The following is a 14,910-nucleotide window of genomic DNA, read 5'->3' as shown; positions in this document are numbered from 1 at the left end:
ACTCAAGTTTGCTTATAGGTCACAGCGTAGGCTTTCCGGTAGAGGGAACGCATGTAGGTACGCTCCCGGTATTATATAGGTTTAAATGTAGCATAAAGAACACCAGGCCCACGAAACGAGGCCTGAGACTCCTCCTTATTTATCGATTGATAGGTCTATTTGCTTCTTCACCGTGTCATGTAGTATGATACGGGCTGACGTGTCCGTGGTCCCCGCTAAGCAATGCAATTGTTCAAGGGACAGCAGCTAAAAGAAAAGGAGTTGCTACAGTGTTCAGTTTTTTCTTTTTTATATGGCATTTTTTCTAAGAGTAGCCAGGCTGTAAAAAGGGAGATATTAAGATGGAGATTGACATAAAGTCTCAGAAGTTTCCAATGCTTCCCTAAAACACTATCTAGTAAATGCAACAAACTGTGGCTTCTAAGTCTGCTACACTTAAAAGAACACTAAAGTGAAACCACGGATCGCTTTAGATTAATACATTTCACTCTGAAAATTCCTATTTTAAATTTTACCAATCATAGTTTTAATAATCGAGGAGAAAATCAGGGCCGATGTTTTATTTTTATTTCATGCCGCAATTTCCGCGCATGCGCATGACGTCACAAATTTGAAAGCGTGTTTTTCGAATTTGGCGACATTGGCTCAACGAAATTTTCTGAAACTTGCTATGTTAGGTCTCTGACCCTGTCAGAGGACAACTCACTCCATTCTTGCTGATTATCAACTACGTAGGCCCTAGTAGGTGCCGTCAAGTTCCATGACGTCAGGGCAATTAATGCCGAAATTTCAAGGCGGCGTCGAAACACGCATTTTCTTTTTTGCTTGATTTCTCGCTTACCACACGTCTTCTCGCGGCAAGCGTGTTGATTTTCGTAGTGCGAAAGGGTTATTTACTGATGAGAGAAATATCAGTTTTTGCTTTAGCGTCCCTTTAAATGAGGTACATGTTAGTTTTCCGCCGTAATGCTTCGAATTCCTACAACCGACGCATTTGAAGGTTGTCATTATTACTAAAATAGTTTACTTTCCACAGTTGCGTTTACCTTTACGACATATCTTTTAAAAAGTCACAATTTAGCCTTAAGGGCAAAGGAACAAACTGGAATGGTATACCAAGTAAACTTAGCTGCAAAGTCCATTAGCATCTGATCTGCGTAACTCAAGAAAACACCAGCGTAAGGAAATACGGTTGCTGAAATGTCAGCAACCACTGCTGAAATGTCAGCAAGCCTCGTATGCTGCTTGATCAGAGTTTCCAGATGGTGCCGAGCTAACAAGCAAATAATCATCCCAAAAGAAGCCCAAGAAAGCGGCGCGGATTTTGCGAAGAAGCCCAAAAGAAGCGGAAGCTTTATAAATTTTCTCATTCTTTAAAATATTCTTTAATTATAATAAGAAGTCACTCAAATGCGAAGGGAATGTATGCGGAACTATGAGCGAAAGCACGTATTTACATTCTAACATAGTCTTAGGGTGGTCTGCACTCTTCTCAATGCACGTTTGCCAATGCATGAACAATGTTTCTTGAGTACTCCAGCGTGTGTTTGATTACAACACTCAATTACACAAAGTCATCGACAAAGGCTCTATTAGTGAACGTGAAACGCAGTAAAATAACTATATTTGTAGCAAAAACACAAACAAGCCCAAAAACCACGACAAGCGACTGAAAAATTCTACAAGCGACTCGGTGAAAAAAGTAGCCCAAATCCGCTTATTATAAGCGGAACTGGCAACTCTGTGCTTGATATCTGCCTTGCAGCGGAAGAGAGCATCGGAAGATAAAGGTATATAGATGCAAAGCGAGTACGCAGTCTAAGTATTATACCACTAAAATGAATGAAACATACGTGCTGGCACTGCAATGTTCCCAAAAAATTATATGTCGATGCGTACTGTCGAAAATAACTCTAAATAAGGCGCCTATTTTAGCTCTAGTTCTGCTCTGATCCAGGGCTAATTCTGTGATTAACGTAGCGCTAATGTCGTTCTTGTGTAGGTCTTGGCGTAGTTCTAAATTCTGCGCTTAATGCAGCTCCATTACCGTGAAACCTGAGGAAGTGCATAGCACTGGCAACCCAGCGATTCCCGTGGCAATCCACGGCCAGTCTGGAGGTACGCGCGCAACAGGCCGTGGGCAATCGTGCCCTTGCCGAAGCGGTGGCGCCCTCTCTTGCGCGGCGCGGGTATCAGCCGGTTGTTTGAGAACGTTTTTTTTTTTGAGATTTTAGGCAAATGATTGCGATTCTTTCTTGGCTATTTCTGTAGTTTATATTGTTTGGGACCGTCTTAGTTTATTTATGCCTGTATTGTTTTAGGCCTGTATTGACTGCTGCGTGACCATTCGACATGAAACAGTGGATAGAGGACAAGCCGAGCCCCTAATGTGCTACGCACTAAAAAGGCGCCTTCGCGCTTTAGAGCATGTGTGCAAATAGAGGACTTGTTACTCAAAGTTCGAGCGGGCTCATACAAGCTGATCGAAGTGGACGTCAAGAAATGGGGAAGAGGAAAGAGCATTTGTATGATGACGCTGCACATTGCCATGGAACATAGTAGTTCACTAAACACCGCAGGCGGATTCAGTTCCCTAACTTGCAGAATTATTTCGCTGCTTCTCTATAACACCGCAAGTAGTTTTGAGGTCATTCCAATTGCGAGTCTGGTGGCGATGCTCTCTGCCACCATTGTGTGTCCCAGTTATCGAGAATAATGGGAACTAAATCCGAGTTACCGTAGGAATATAAACCAGGCACCCTACGTCGTAATCAAATATTCTGCCACGGAGCGCCGCCAGTGCTCGAAATTTACTTCGAAAAATTGCCCTATGACGGTATCCTATCGGGCGAGGAATCACATGTGGAGCTACGTAAGTATTTGCGTGGCAGGCGCATGTTAACGTGCCATCATCACATCAGCCACCGCATCAAAATGTGTGCAGCGACGTCGGTGGACAATTTTCTCTTATAGTCGGTAGCAAAACTTAAGGTGTCATGTAACGTGAACTGTGCAACGTGTGAGTGTTTTAAATTTTCGAGCCATAAAATAGAACTCTGCCAAAATTCACCATAATTGGCAACAACAGCAGCATCAGCAGTGTCATTCTATCTCGCGAGGAATCCCGGGCACAGCTGCACATGTGCGCACATTGCAAACTGAGGAGTGTTCAACAGCAGTCAACACAGATAGACTGCCTAACGCGTAGGAACAATAAATCTGCCCACACACTACAAACAGCGATGCCGCAGTTTGATACCATCATCATCAATAGCAGCTTCAACATCGGCCTCCTCTAGACCGAGGAGTCAACGTTGCAAACATCGCTGACAGATGCACAGTACTGCGTTAGGTTTTACGCCGTGTGAATTGCTAAATAAGTGGGTGTCCGATGACATCCCGCCTACTAGAAGGGACTCAGCTACCGTAAACAGTCATCCCCGTCATCAGCAGCACAGAAAATGTAACTTTAGTATCGTAGGAATATTTGCCGACTTCCATCACTTTGTGTCTTGGACCATTCGTGTTGACACCAACTACCCCGGATTTTCCTGCTCATTAAATTCCGCCTTAATAAATACCCGTTAATAGGCAACATAAATAGGAGAAACAGATTATTTCAGGTAAGTATATATAGAGAGAGATAATACACCTCTACACCTTCCTTTTGTTTATGTATTTTTTTCAGGTAAGTATAAACGCGTAATATTGAAATAATGCTGTTAAAAGCCACTCTGAAGACAATGATTCATGATAGTTATGCGACTAGCAAACTATGTTGGAGGCTTCTTCAGATTACTTTTAATGATGTTCAGAGCCGAAAAGGTGTGATTTTTCTCAATAATTCCTGTGTATGGCAACTACAACGCACTTCATGCAAGATTACATTCCGGCGTTTGTTGCCTACCGATGATCAAGAATCAATGCCCAAACACTTCTCAACCTTAAGAAGGTTTAGCGAAAGCCAACGCATTCCACTGTTTATTTTGCTGACGAATATTTTCAAGCCCAGTTTTGGCCTCAACAACAGTTGAGCGTTGCTGAGTAAACAATTCAATGCTTGACCATTATGTAGTCCCCTCCTTATTGGTACCTTTTTTATATATTTTTTTAAAAGTAATAGCGTTTACACAAAATGAACACACGACCTTTTGCTAGAAAAATAAGCCTAAAATGTTGCGTTCAAACTTTTAACGGCTAATAGAGCTAATAGAGTATAGCGATCAGCGCCACAATTACAATTACGATGAGATTAACTTCCCGATAAATTCTGTGTGTCTCTGATAGCAATGACACATTTGCGCATTAGAAAGGTGTCGAAATCGAATTATGTTCTGTAACCAGGATTTTATTACGGTGTACGTTGTTGCGAAGAGCTTCATAATACGACGTGGAGTTCTGTACTGCGCACTTAATCAAGGTACACGAGCGTGCGTATTTGTTTATCCTCCAGTACTCAAGATACCACCTTCTAGGACTACCTCAGCTTGCTATCTCCGCACATGTCTAATTGCAAGCGACGGCTACGTTTCCTTAGAGCTTCGTTTCACATAGTTTTTTTAGCTTTTCTTCCTTCTTGCATACGACAGCAGATAATTGGAAAATGAAATTGGTATCTGATTTATAAATATATCAGATGACTTTTTTATGGTATGAAATCACTTCTGAAATAAAAACTGTATTTGCTGATTGTTTTGGAATCTAGTAACCACAGTAAGTTTTCTTTGGATAATGCTCCAGTACGCGTTGTACATATATATATATATATATATATATATATATATATATATATATCAGAGCTGGGCAAAGATACTTTGAAATTGTATCGCGATACGATACAAGATACTCAGGCAAGAAGTATTTGAGATACAGATACAAGATACCACAACGCCGATTGTATCCGATACGATACATTCCAATTGTATCTTAAGATACTTCGATACATTCGGAAATTTGTTATTATATATCTGTATATACGGGAATGTAGCACTAAAGGCCGATGCACGAAAATGTTCGCTTGAAAGCTTATTAACTGCGACTCATTTTATTTCATTTGAATGAAATGCCTGTTAGTATCTCCGAAGTTTTGTATTTCTTGCTGAAAGTATATTAATTTTGTTCGAAAACAACCTATTGGAGTTGCTTTAGCTGCTTACCATGACAGCTCTTTATACACTTCGCTGATAACGGCTTTTGCTTGCCGCTTTTAAATTGGGTGGAGTCGATCGATGCTCTGCTTGCGGACCAGCTAGCGGGCTGCCATCTTAAATAACAAGCCTCCGCACGATCGTGCAAATACCGTTGTCAAGTTTTACCTTGCCCGTAAACATATCGCGGTTTTCGCAATACCCGATCACCGGACAGGTGTAGCACATCAGCGAGAACGCTGGTAGTGACATTCTTTGCGACGCATCTTGTTTACGTAGAGGACATAAAACTGCAATTATTTTTATATTCTACTTATCGGCTGGCGTAAAGCCTTCGTTAGCCACGTACTCAATAATGCGCGATCTTCTAACAATTATTCTTTGATGAGAGAACATCTGCAGCCCAGAAAACATGTCAGACGTGTTCTCTGTGTGCACGTGTGCACAAAGTGGCGCAGGACAGCGCCGCTATTCACACTATATTGCCACTTAAGCTCCGATTACCTGGTGATTAGTAACAGTAAAAAAATTTAAAGGAGACTAAGAAAGAAAAACAAATATAACTAAGTAAAATAGAAAAGCGGTTGTGTATCAAACACAGCGAATAAGTATAGGAACACGACACAGGCGGCACTCCCAAGAGCTAATAATAATTGCTGAGTTTAAAATCCCACAGAACCACGATATCATAATGATAGACGCCATAGTGGAGGGCTCCGGAAATTTCGAGCACGCGGTGTTATAAAACTTAAATATAAGCACGCGGGCATCAAACTGCGGCCGCCGCGATCTACGGGTTAGTAGTCAAGCACCATAACCACTAGACCACCGCGGCTGGTAACCCCTAATAGCAATGACAATTAGGCATTTAAGTTAAGACCACAGAAAATTCAGTGCTTATATCTAAAATAGCGTAAACCGACTCGTTGAGACGCTCATTAGAAAAACAGAGCATTTTCTATAACAATGTTTCTCCAATCCCTTTGCTAACATCCTTGAGATGGCTCCTAATAATTTACGTTATTATCGTGAAAATTCAACTTCGATATTTTACTATGCAGTAAGCAGAACTTTTGTATACTGTATACTCGAAGCGCGCGCAGATTATTGTATATTTGTTCTCAACGTAGCCTTGACATAGCAGTAAACTTAAGTAGAATATAAGTCTGTAAACAGTAGCAGAAATAATGCAGACAGCTAAACGTAAGAAAAATGCAGAGAGCTTACGTTGCCGGCACGTTAAAGACATATTGCCGTAAGCAGACCCGAAAAAAGAAATACAGAGACATAGGTAATGCATGGGATGAAAAAGGACAACTTAAAAAGAACTTGTGCTAATAATCCAATTGTGATTTTGAAAACTCATTGAATAAAAAAATAGGAGATGTACGCCAAGACAGCTTCTGTTAAGCGAATGCTTGTTCTGTTAATCCAGCATCGATACCGGTGGTGCTATAGATGTTAGAATATTATTTGCATAGAAGTCAATCTCATTGCATGTAAGTCAAACTTGCATCGACGAAGTCCTTGAAATCGCCGATGTGTGAAAGCCACGAGACGCAAAGCAGCCCCTTTTCTTGCATTCTTCAGACTTCGTAACAACGCACAACGCAAGAGAAACTTCGATAACGACACTACAGTGGCATCAGAATTTGTGCAAAAGACACCGCATGCATTGGAGCACGCGGCACAGGATAGTAGCTAAGAGCCAAGTGACATAGCACTGACACAACTAAAGAGAGAAAAAAAAGAAACCGTGAAAACAAAATGTCTTCTGGGCGTAGACGTTCGCGCGTTTGTCGAGACGACGCGAGCGCCACCACGTGACGCTGCTTCCTCAATAGGGACGCTCAGAGCTCATCACCTGCCCTCGCTGGAAAACTCTGGCGGAAAGATAAAATAATGTCATTGTCTTTAGTTTTAATCTGGTGGCTTAGTGGGAGCAGTATCAGCTTGAGAATCGGAGTTCAACTAACGTTTATTTTTTCGCACCGCGGTGTTGCGATCGCAGTATCTTGTATCTTAAGATACACGATACATTCTTCAATGTATCGGAAATACAGATACTGATACACGTCTTGCGAGACGTATCGCGATACAGATACAAGATACCCAAGGAGTATCTAAGATAGTATCGAAGATACATGTATCTTCGATACTGCCCGGCACTGATATATATATATATATATGCATGTGCTGATATATATGTGCTGATCTTTTTGGTGATGTTTTTGTCTCTCCCCATCCTATGTAATGGCTTTGCGATGCAGGTAATATGTAAATAACTAATATAGAAAAAGCGTGGTATATCGGTTGGCGAATAGTAGGATATATAGAGCAACAAAAAAAAATGTGTGCAGCAACAATGCTGAAATATTCCGAAGACAATATGAAAAGCTGAAAAAATGCACGGTATACGTGACGTAAGTAAAATTCCACGAGTACAATTCAGGGGCACATTTTTCTATCGAGCTCAAGTCTAGCAGCTGCTTTCGCAAGCTACGCAGTGTCCGCCTTGCTGAAGAGCAATTGCGCGTGTATTGCCAGCCACTTGTAGGCATTGGGCAATAGATAGATGACAAGAGACTCTGGTGGTAGCCGCATTGCCCCACTATCCAACTTTGCCGCATACATTTGCGAGAATGACCTTGGCGTTGGGCAATTTCTTGAAAGCCTCTGGAGAAAAGGTCTAGAAGCAACGCGCCGAAAAAGCATGCGTGCTACTTTTCTCTCCTGCATGTGGTCGCATTCGCAGTAACACTGACGCCGAAATATCTTCACTTGACACAGAAGTTTCCTCTGCGGTAAGCGTTCACTGATACCACACGAGATATTTTCACAACACCACACGAGCTATTTTCATAGCCGTTATAACAGTATGCGGCGATTTTCCAGCATTTCGAGCATAACCTCTAATGCATACAGCGCCTTTGTAATATTATCTGAGGTTTTACACCCAAACCCACGATATAGTTATGAAGGACGCCGTAGTGGAGGGTTCGGGAATTTCGACCACCTGGGGTTCTTTGCCGTGCTTCTAAATCTAAGTACACGGGCCTCAAACTTTTTCGTTTCCATAGAAAATGCAGCCGCTTCGGCCGGGATTTGATCCCGCGACCTTTGGGTGAGCAGTCGAGCGTCGTAACCACTAGACGAACGTTGCGGGGCACAACACCTTTGTGAATGAACTCAAGACGTAACGCGGTGGAAATGAACCACATAAATAGAGCGACAGTTGTGTCTTCGCGTTGAAATGCTAAAAAAAATAACGCGGTGTTTCGTCACAGACTCATGGCTAGGCCTCGCTGACGTGTGTACCTGCTCTGAAATAAAACCCACAGCTCAGAATTTCTAAAAGACAACAAACGCTTCCGTAGAGCTTACGCCGAAGCCTGAACAAAGACTTCATTGTCCAAGCTATGGCGCTTCGCCTTCTAGCCTATCTATCGCGCCTTTCTCGACACCTATGTTCCTGCATTCAACAACGCAAAAGCTCAGCTTCGGAAATTTCTAAACTGGCCGAATGTGACTGCGCCGATATTTATATCTCCTAAGGTAAGTCCGCGCGACATCGATCTAGCGCGAATTTACGGCGTAGTGTTTCTTGCCACGGTGCGTAATGCAATCGTATCGAAAGATCGTTCCTATCATGAGTTATCTGGCGAGGAGAGAAGTGTAACCAGAAGCGGCTTGAATCGCTTGCGTCACAGTACGGGCGCAAGAACACCCGTGTACTGAGACCTATTTGCGCATTGAAGAACCCCAAGTGGGTCACTATTATTCCGGAGTGCACCACCAAGGCGTGCATCATACCGGTATCGAGAGTTTGGCTCCTATAAAAGCCCAGCAGCTATTATTATAAAGGCGCACTATCGCGTCGAAACACATATCTTTATTACAATGAATGGTTAAAAATAAGTTCGTGCGGTTAGCCGAAGTCTCGCACACACTTGCAAAAGGCCTAAAGACGCAGTCAGGAAGCGCCTATGAGCAATGTTAACCGGGCCCTTGTTTGCAAACAGAAGCTATTGTGAAGGAATCATTTCTTTCACGAGCAGCAAGGTGTCAGAATGCTTCCATACAGCTTTAGCGTCTTCCAATGGCAGGCTTCCATGATAACTAGAAATAATGTTGCAAGAGGAAGGTGAAGCGTTGTCGTGTCAGCTTGGCACTCTTTTTCAGAGGAATGGAAACTGTACGGTACGTTGCAGTACCGTAAGGAGTCGTTATAAGGTAGTTCAGCGGTGCACATAGCAGTATGGATCTAATTTGAGGATGTGCAGCATCAGTTGCTATGAAATTAACAGACCGAGTTAGGTTACGCAGCCACACGAGGGCGGCAGGCAAAAGACATTCGTAGGTATCAGGTGACGCCGTCAGCGCATTTATCACGATTATAAATGGCAGTCTCAATTATGACGATGATAAGTGGTGTTGAGTGGCGCAAATTGCACGTCTGGCCTGAGCGCCGAACGATTACTGCGAATCGGCGCGTTAAATTTTTCTTGTGCAATAAAGCACCAACTCGCCCAATCATTCACGTTAATCTTTGAATAGCCGTCAATCGCACGCTCATTTAGCATCGCTTTAGGAATAGTTTCATCGATCCTACTCCAGTCGACAGCTTGAGCTTCCGATATTGTGGAGATAATTTTCGTAATCATACAGCTCAAAGTTTTCGAAAGTTTGACACGTTGTCATTGAATTTAAAATAGGTAATATATGGAATGGGCGCGTAAAATGGCAATTCACCTAATAAAGGCACCTAGGCATGCCAAACACGAAAACTCTGACATTCGTGCAGTAAACCGTACAAATCTGTCTATATTGTTTTCTTGCGTAATATGCAAACAACAACGCATTAGATCCAAGGCGACTGTAGAAACTTTGTGTTCGATTTTGTGGTCATACCTAGGGTTGAACTGTGATTTAACAGACGATTAGACAGACACCGCAACTACTCAAACACGGAGCTTTTACGGCTCTCAATCCATGCATCACAGAACAAGAACTGCGTTCAGGAAGCCAGTAATATGGCGTGGATTCATGACAACTGTACTAAAGAAAACACATTTCGGCGACCAGTGTCCAGGCAATAGCAAAAAAAAGAAAACATTCAACATCGCGAGGATTTGATAACATAGCGCAAGCAAGGTAAACTTTAAAATGGTGGCTTCCGAAAACTCTACATCAGCGTATCTGAACAAGAGATTGTAATGGCTATTATATGCGGCTGGACAGCCGTAGTTCTTTTTGCTGCTAGGCTTTTGTGCAACCAATGCTCTTGGTAATTGCAAGTATAAGGTTACGTTGACAAATGAATTCAAGTAAGCGTTATGTTAACGTTTATTTATTTTTCTGCCCTCTAGTTTAGTGAGTTACTAATTGTATTCAATATTCTTAGAACGTAAAAACCGTACGATGCTAATTTGAAAATAAATAAGGTTTTCGCACATTGATAAGACTGATGCTTAAAATTATTTTAAGATTACTTTAAAAATTACTTTTAGATTACTTCAAAAAAAGGTGTCCGCTAAAGCAAATGATCTTCAAGCAAGAATACTGCGCAGCTGTGGTGTTCTGCGCGTGCGCGAAATTCACCACTTATGCAAACGCAAAGACGATTGCCCGTAGAAGGTGCGCAGATATGAACTCTCTAAGGCGAATAAACGAGAGCTTTTAGCAAGAGTGGAATCACTGCAGTACGCGTAAACCCCGAATTCAAACGGTGACCGCGGTAGTGCTCTAAAGTTTCCACAGAATTGTGATATTGCTCTCAACATACAGATCGAAACTAAATTCCAGCGGGAACTTACCCTTATCCTGCCTCGTTTTTCAGATTGTTCGCAATTTATGGTACCTGAGGCAATCACGACAACATGATTCCTTCAAGTATCGGCAGACTTATCGTCCTTGCTATCGGAAGTACCATGTGGATCTGGATGGAGGCGTACGTCAAGTTGCAAATATCGTGGCACGGAGAAGGCATCCTAAAGCCCTTAAACCGCCAAGAGCCGGCAGACTTCAGCAATCGCAGCTACGGAGACCACATAACTGTGAAACTCTCTGTACGTATTACTCGTTTATCGAGATATTACTAAGAAGGCACTGCGTTGCTTGTACTAAATGGGCGCGTTTATCAGGGCCCATGAACTGACATCGTATGTGATGTGTTCTCATTAGTCCAATAATTTGGTCCAATATTTTTGGGACAACCTCGGTGTCGCGCAAGTGTTTTAGGTGCCACGCTTGTCACACCGAAGCGCCCAAATGTGGTACGCATTGCTCCTGGTCTTCCCTAAGAGTGCTCAACAGCTACTTCGAGTGATTTAAGTGGTCTAGATCCTATCAAAACACACACACACACACACACACACACACACACACACACACACCACACACACACACACACACACACACACACCACACAACACACACACACACACACACACACACACACACACACACACACGCACGCACACACACACACACACGCGCGCGCGCGCGCGATTTGGCGTATCCCTGCTGTATAAAGCACTCACCATGTTGACTTCAAGTGACAGAATTACATTTGATCTGAGAAAACAAAACAAGTAAGGAACACAGGAAAACGTCTGCATCTAAAATGGGAACTTCTGCCAGGTAATTTTAAGCGAATATGGATGAAGTAACCGGTGTATTCACACGTCAACTTCATTCTAGTCAATATAAAGTCAACTTGGTCAATATAAAGTCAATCTTGGATAATGGATAAGAAATTTAGACCAACTCCGGCTTCATTTGTTTAAGTAGAAACGTACGTTTAGTAAATGACAATGTGAAAGACATTTAGATTTTGTTTGTAAGGATATGATTGACAGTTTGGAAGCGTGTGGTTCCCATTGCATTCAACTTATATATAAACGAAGGCGCTATTAGTGATGAAAATCACTGAATCGCACTGAGTAACAAAAAAAAAAATCTAAAGGAATCAAGCACTGGGTGATGTGATGGCCGACTCTACAGTGAAAAAAAAAAACACACGAACTACAACTGAAGATTGAATTTAAAATTGCTGCAACGTGGAAAGAAATAAAATACGCTACGCCTTGCACAGCTGTAATATAAATGGCGCGGACAGTAACTGTTAACACGTTTCACTGGTAAGATGGTTCACTTTTCCTACAACGACGTTATGGATAAAGCGTGTCACGCCGTACGCTTCGGTTTTCGTGCTGTACGATCGCGGAAATGAGCTAAGCATCCATGATGGCTAGTTATGAAAAGGTAGAGTGTGTCCCTATTAAGAAATAGGCAGGAATTTCTTGCAAATTCTTGGCCTGTGGCTACCCTGAAGCCGAAAAGATTCCATGTACGAAAGTAAAATTATAGCCTCAACTTCTTTTTTTCAGTCCATTACTGTTCACTACGTGTCAAAAGGTTGCGAAAGTACACTTCGAGATCGTCCTGTGCTGCTTCTGTTGCACGGATTCCTCGACTTCTGGTACATCTGGAACAGGCAGATTCCTGCTCTCGCCAACGATTTCTGGTATATATGATTGCCGTGTATTTTAGTTACAACAGCATTTAGTGCGGTAAACAGAACTAAGAATAAGCTAACATTTAAAAAGTACAATAATAATGCGTGGTTCCTAAGCGCCTTCATGTCACTCAAAACATAGAATGAATTTCGTGTGTTTTAGATGTCTATTTCGGCATGTGCAGCGTAGCTGAAGAGGCGTCAGTAATGTTGAGGTCATTGCGTGCAAAGCTCGTACAATCAAATACAACATTTTGGGCAGTGCAAAATTAAAGCGCCTTGAGTGAGCCTACGCCAATGTACGCTTTTAGAACTTTGTTGCGTCCCTTTGTGTGACTGCAAGTATTTGAGTGAAAAATACGCGCTAATTTATTGCTACGTTAATCCCCTGCAAGGACCACACCGTATTCTTGCAAAAGTACATTGACTTCTTGTCATTTTTGTCGTTCTTCTAACAGCGTTGTGGCTCCAGACTTACGCGGGCTATGGCCTTTCTACAAAACCACATGATCCCGAAGAATATGTGATGACGTTACTGATCCAGGATGTCAAAGGTCTGCTGGATTACATAAGTAAGTAAAAATGGATATATCATGAATTGTTAATTTAGAGCGACGACATTCTTTAGCTACTTCGGCCACACTAAATGGTCGGACGATCTCACACAGTGAACAGCGGCACACACGAGGTGGTTGTGATGGTTGAAAATCCTTCGTTACGGTGCTCTGTCTTCTGGCCTCGGTCATGAAAGGAGCATCTGCCAGCCACCTGTCTGAAGCACAAAGCTACAATGACGTGCACGCGGATTTCTCAGGAATAAAAGCTTCTTAGTTGACGAGAAATTCGTCGTGGGCAGAGGATAAGTCCGGTCGAGAAAATGTTCCACGAAATATGATTGACAGTTCACGACCCGAACAACATAGCGCCCTGTGTGTCGTTTTCATTGTCCCTGTCTTCGTGTGCTTAGCGGTTTCGATATGAATAATATGATATGCCTGTGGCGTACGTCTTGACACATAGTTGAAGGACGTTTCAGCTTTGTCTTCAGAGTGCAACGTGATAGCCATGTGGCCGGGGCCCTGTTCGCATGACGTTCTCGTTTGCTTGCCTTGCCTCGTTTCTCGGTGAACACAGCAACCTTACTGTGGAGGGAAGGAACGTCTGTGCGCGTTACATTGGGCGTTGTAAACTGCTATACAGCGCCTACTGCAAGTACAGTTGCGATGTAGCCACTACGCCATAATTCCCCATATTGCTCTCATATGCTTGGTTCTAGGTTCAACTTCAGGTTCAACAAGGTGAAACCTAATACTCAAATATGTGGTGTAGATCTCACATTAAGGTTCTGTATTCTCGGCGCGACATCAAAATTAGACATTGATCTTAATATTCTCCTCCAATAGTGGCCATATAGCCGGGAAATTAACGGTGATATTGCACGGAAAAATGATTTATTAACCTGAACTGGTTTAGTATATCACTTCAGTGCCCCTTAGTTAATAGAATTGCCGAGGAAAAAAGAAACTTTAATAACAAATAAACTGCCACACGCCGCGGACCTCCACAAAATTAAAAAATCGCACTAATTATTGCACAAATACCTATCATTAAGTAATCAGCATTTCATTTCTTTACATCATGGCGCATGTTCCAATTCACAGAATGAGGTGACCCGTCACGATGTTCTAGTGGCTATGGTGCTCGACTGCTGACCCGATGGTCGCGGGATCGAATTCCGGCCATGGCGGTCGCATTTCCATGAAAGCTAAATGCTTGAGGCCCGTGTACTTATATTGAGGTGCACGTCAAAGAACACCGCGTGGTCTAAATTTCCAGAGCCATCCACTACGGTCTCTCATAATCGTATCGTGGTTTTGGGACGTAAAACCCCAACAATTCTTATTATTATTACTGAATGGAGCTCAGGAGTTTTGAGGGCGTATTCACTTGGAATAAAATCTTGAGTGGCTAGATTTTTAGATACGCGTAGTGAACCTACAAAAACGTTCCTGTCCCACTTACATTTTGATCAAAACGCCACATTTTTCAGTTGAAGCAGAAAGGTTACTTGATGATGGTATGTGGGTTTTAATGGCGCAAGGGCCAGGCTTGGCCAAAGAGCACCATGACAAATAATGGAGTGTTAGATGTGACCAATGATTTACTACGATACGATGCAATGTGGCTGGAAAGTAGCCTAAAAAGCGCGCTGTACAGAAGCGTAAAAGATATAGGTGGTATAAA

At 42.5% G+C, this 14,910-nt stretch overlaps 1 protein-coding gene across 1 annotated transcript in view; it reads left to right on the top strand.

The window, feature by feature from the left end:
- The first annotated feature begins 11,077 nt into the window (after window positions 1–11,077).
- Window positions 11,078–14,910, top strand: part of LOC125756412 (epoxide hydrolase 4-like) — a 6,790-nt gene continuing 2,957 nt past the window's right edge. Inside the window, exons 1-2 of the mRNA XM_049411177.1 lie at window positions 11,078–11,215; window positions 12,539–12,675. Of these exons, the coding sequence (XP_049267134.1) occupies window positions 11,078–11,215; window positions 12,539–12,675 (275 nt within the window). The remainder of the gene's footprint in view (window positions 11,216–12,538; window positions 12,676–14,910) is intronic.

The sequence above is a fragment of the Rhipicephalus sanguineus genome, chromosome 11, assembly GCF_013339695.2.
Source record: "Rhipicephalus sanguineus isolate Rsan-2018 chromosome 11, BIME_Rsan_1.4, whole genome shotgun sequence".
Classification (NCBI taxonomy): Eukaryota; Metazoa; Arthropoda; class Arachnida; order Ixodida; family Ixodidae; genus Rhipicephalus; species Rhipicephalus sanguineus.
The sequence above is the reverse complement of the archived record's forward strand: the minus strand, read 5'-3'. Positions and strand labels throughout refer to the sequence as shown.